This window comes from Phocoena phocoena, chromosome 7 (genome assembly GCF_963924675.1).
Source record: "Phocoena phocoena chromosome 7, mPhoPho1.1, whole genome shotgun sequence".
In the NCBI taxonomy this organism is placed as follows: Eukaryota; Metazoa; Chordata; class Mammalia; order Artiodactyla; family Phocoenidae; genus Phocoena; species Phocoena phocoena.
The window spans coordinates 104339052-104343131 of record NC_089225.1 but is presented as its reverse complement, the minus strand read 5'-3'; the positions used below and the strand labels follow the sequence as shown (position 1 = coordinate 104343131).

The window sequence follows — 4080 nt, the reverse complement described above, 5'->3', positions numbered from 1 at the left end:
CAATTTAGGAAACAGAACTATATAAACGGAAGAATGTTAAAGTGTTTTTTTTTAATAGTCTTCTGCTTGCAAGAAAGTCCATTTATCTTATTCCTCCAAGTATAACTTTATACCGCATACTAAACCAAATAGCTTATAGAAAACTAGTATTAAATAGCAAAACGCAAACAAAACCACGTATATAAATAACATAACATAAAAGAGAGTATAACTTGATGCTTAACAAAGCAAACTGTGATGCAATATGAATCAACTTCACTAATTGGACAAGTCCAATGAGACACAAATCAGATAAGCTCTGAACCTGCAACAGTATGTAAGTGAAACTGCCGACTCAGCTAGGTTCCTTTTGTCGTGGGCCATGTCCAGTTCCAGTCCAAGGAGTATCCATTTTTACATCTTCTTGACTCTTTGACTATAAAGAGAAAAAGAAGAAAAAAATAAGCAAAGATGGGGTGCCCGGTGTGTGGGAATGTCTTTGGTGCCTACAGATTGCCTCAGGCACCCCAATCTCATCTCAGGATACCAGGCAGCTCAGAGGCCACATGAGGAAATCAGGGTTCAGAGAGGATGGACCCTGCCCAACATAACCCAGCTAGCTAAGGACAGAAACAGGATATGAACACTAAGGTTGTGCCTTCATATTCAGTATCTGGCACCCTGGTGTGAGATGATTCTGTCCATTGATAACATGTCACTCCATTATCATCAGTGTAAATCAGAGCCATTGATCTCTTTTTAACTGTTTATTTTTTTAGCTTTTAACAAACGAATGTCATGTAGTCTGTAAATTATATAAATAAGAGGTATCTTTGCAACAAGAATCAAATGCATAGAGGAATCTAATACGTCGTGTGAAAAATCATTAAATTAAAAACAATTAAAATAAAAATGGGGCTTCCCTGGTGGCGCAGTGGTTAAGAATCCGCCTGCCAATGCAGGGGACATGGGTTCGAGCCCTGGTCCAGGAAGATCCCACATGCCGCGGAGCAACTAAGCCCGTGTGCCGCAACTACTGAGCCTGCACCCTAGAGCCCGTGCTCTGCAAAAAGAAAAGCCACCGCAACGCGAAACCCGCATACCACAATGAAGAGTAGCCCCAGCTCACCACAATTAGAGAAAGCCTGTGCGCAGCAACAAAGACCTAACGCAGCCACAAATAGATAAATTTATAATAAAAAAATTAAAATTGTCTGTAAGTGGTTGAAAAAATGAGGTTTTTGTTTTCATTGTCCGATTCACACTACCCTTTAAAAATGTCACAGTGCTTAGGCTAAAGCATCCCAGCAAGCCTGTGATGCAACACTCTGAACATCACTCTTTCCCAAACATTTGGAGAGAGGCTGGTGGATTGTAAACGTCCCATACCTGAGGATATGCACTACATGTTTCACCCAACTCTTCTTTGGATCTGCACACACAGCTAATCTTCTCTTTGTGTATAAGCTGAAAAAAGTCAGAGAATTTGATTTATGTTTCAATTTCATTTATTGTTTAAATGGTTCTTTTTTTCTTTTTTTCCACAGGACATGCAATGGAAATTTCATATTCCAATTGGTGGCTCTACGCCCTAAACATTCTATTTGTTTCAGAGGTGAAAAAAATTGTAAAAAAAAAAATTTCTTCTTATAAAGCTTGATGCAAGAAATAAAAGTGATTCTCCCTGACTTTCTCTGCAATCTAACAAAAAGTTGTGCAGTAACAGGAAGATGAAGTCCCAGAATTATTTAATTTTGTTGTTGGTGGCTACATGAAATATGTATACATCTGATCAATACCTTATTTCATTGAAAATATAATACCCTATATAAATCAAGAATATTATATGAGGGGCTTCCCTGGTGGCACAGTGGTTGAGAGTCCGCCTGCTAATGCAGGGGACACGGGTTCGTGCCCTCGTCCGGGAAGATCCCACAGGCCGTGGAGCGGCTGGGCCCATGAGCCACGGCCGCTGAGCCTGCGCGCCCGGAGCCTGTGCTCCGCAACGGGAGGGGCCGCAACAGTGAGAGGCCCGCGTACCGCAAAAAAAACAAAAGAATATTATATGAGATAGTGTAACTACTCTGAGCTTTAGCTTATAGCTCAACCACTTTCTGGTAGAAGATGCTCATTTCAAAGTTTAGGTTTTTCATATTTTCCTGAGACAGTATCTTAGTAGCTTATAAGTTTATCTTCAAAAGTGATTTTGCCCTCAACTATGTTCATTTTTTTTAAACTAAGTTTTGCCTTATTCCAGTTCCATTTAAAGTGAATTTTGAAGAATAAATGTACTACTAAAACACAGCTAGATTTTTGCCACATGAGTTATTTCTGAATGAAACTCCAAAAAGGCAAAGCTTTTTCTACTTGAAATTCTCATTACTCCTAACACAAATGAATTAGAATCCCTTAATAACTTACATGACTGCATTGATGTCACAAGCTTCATTGGCCAGCTGCTGTGTGAACCCCACGATAAATTTGGGATGAAGGATTTTTTCTGTATATTGGAGGCAGCAGTCAAAGTTGCTTGCTGCTGAAAAGAAATGAGAGATATTGAGTCCACATGAATGAACTTATTCTGTGATAGGTATTGTGGAACTACTTGAAGTTGTGGAAAACCTAGAATCTGATTTATATGGTAAATAAACTATTTAGAGGAACACCTCCAATATCTTTGAGACCCATTTTAACATAGTTTCCAGTTCTCTTAAAAAAAAAATAGTTTGTGTACTGGGAAATTTTGGTTCAATAATACAGTTTCGAAGCGCATGAGACATCAGTCTCATAAAAGGAATATCTTTAGAAACACAAACTGACAGTATTTTATCTCATTCACTATAATCACTCAAGAATATGAGTACCTTCCACTTGAAGAAACCCTTATAAATAACCTTCTAAATTCAGGAAGAAAAGTAAATTGGCAAGTTTGAATCTATTATCTGGCTACTGAATATTGAGAGGAGGGGAAGGACAAGAAGTTACAAAGAAAAATGTGATTTATAGGAGCTGTTAATAAGAGCTACAATTAAAACACTTTGAAATTGTAATATTAGTTAATGGGAATTTTGTTCATAAAAGTTCAACATGTGTATTTTCAGGAATGCACCTGTTGCTAAAAGTGATGTCCTCTTAGTAATAAAGCAATTCTTGGGCACTCCCCTGAGTTAAATTACAACCTACTGTATCCTTGACCTGCTGTAAGTGATAAATGTAATCCCAAAGTTGGCAAGTGATGTCCCCAAGGCCTTGCAAGGATGAATTCAGGTGCCATAATCTACCCCTAAAGGATGAGTTTTGAACTCTGCTAAAACTATTCAGTTGGGAAATGAGAAAGCTAGGGAAATGGGAGAATTTTCTACATTTCAAAATGGCCCCATTCACTGGTAATGTTACACAATTTACATCTCTCCCAGAATAGCACTTTGGGTTGTTCTGGAGTTAGAGGGTCTCTAAGAGCCCACCACCACCGCCCCCCAAATTTGCTGGGATTGACAGCAGAGAAAAAATCCTGATAGGCAGCAGTAACCTTTCCCTCTTCCACTCACCAATGAGATGACAACCCCCATCACTTCCTTTTGAAGATTGTCTAACAGGCTTCCAACCCTTGGGGACCCCTAAATGAGCTCAAGGCTTAGAGAAAAATGAAAATAGTTCTTCATCCTGTGCTAGCAGAAAGAGTGACACTTACCTTCTGACTTGCTGCAGAGGTGGAGTAGCAGCAGTGACATCAAAGCAGCCAGGAGCAAACTCTTGCTACTGCTCATCATTTTCAGCTCAAAGAATAGATGTCTCAGTGCTGGGTAACTAGTGCCTGGGAGAGCTGTTATGATTGATAGCAGCCTGGGCCTGGGATGGCCCTACTTATAGCAAATATTTGAATGCACATAGAAGGCGTGTTCTCACATGGGGTTTTCCCCGTTGATTAACCTGCCCCATCATGTCGTCACAAAGAAGAAACCACAGGGAAAACTTCCTGCCTTTCCCTAATGTTGGGAAGGTGTGAAGGGCAGGATGGAGGGGGAGGGAGGGTTAAGAAGGGGAAAATCCTATAAAATCCTTTGAATTTGCAAAGAAGGAAACGCAGCTCAGCCCTGCGTC

At 39.9% G+C, this 4080-nt stretch overlaps 1 protein-coding gene across 2 annotated transcripts; it reads right to left on the bottom strand.

Moving 5' to 3' along the window:
- Window positions 1–335: 335 nt before the first annotated feature.
- On the bottom strand, window positions 336–3779 carry CCL20 (C-C motif chemokine ligand 20). 2 transcript variants are annotated; one of them, XM_065881006.1, is made up of 4 exons: window positions 3671–3777; window positions 2401–2515; window positions 1369–1446; window positions 336–415 (listed from the first exon to the last, which is right to left on the bottom strand). In XM_065881006.1, exons 1-4 carry the CDS (start codon window positions 3747–3749, stop codon window positions 394–396), a joined length of 294 nt encoding a protein of 97 aa, XP_065737078.1. In that variant the 5' UTR covers window positions 3750–3777; the 3' UTR covers window positions 336–393. The 2 variants fall into 2 exon arrangements, with proteins under 2 accessions (XP_065737078.1, XP_065737079.1); XM_065881007.1 differs by having other exon boundaries at window positions 358–415; window positions 2401–2512; window positions 3671–3779.
- Between the last annotated feature and the right edge of the window lie 301 nt (window positions 3780–4080).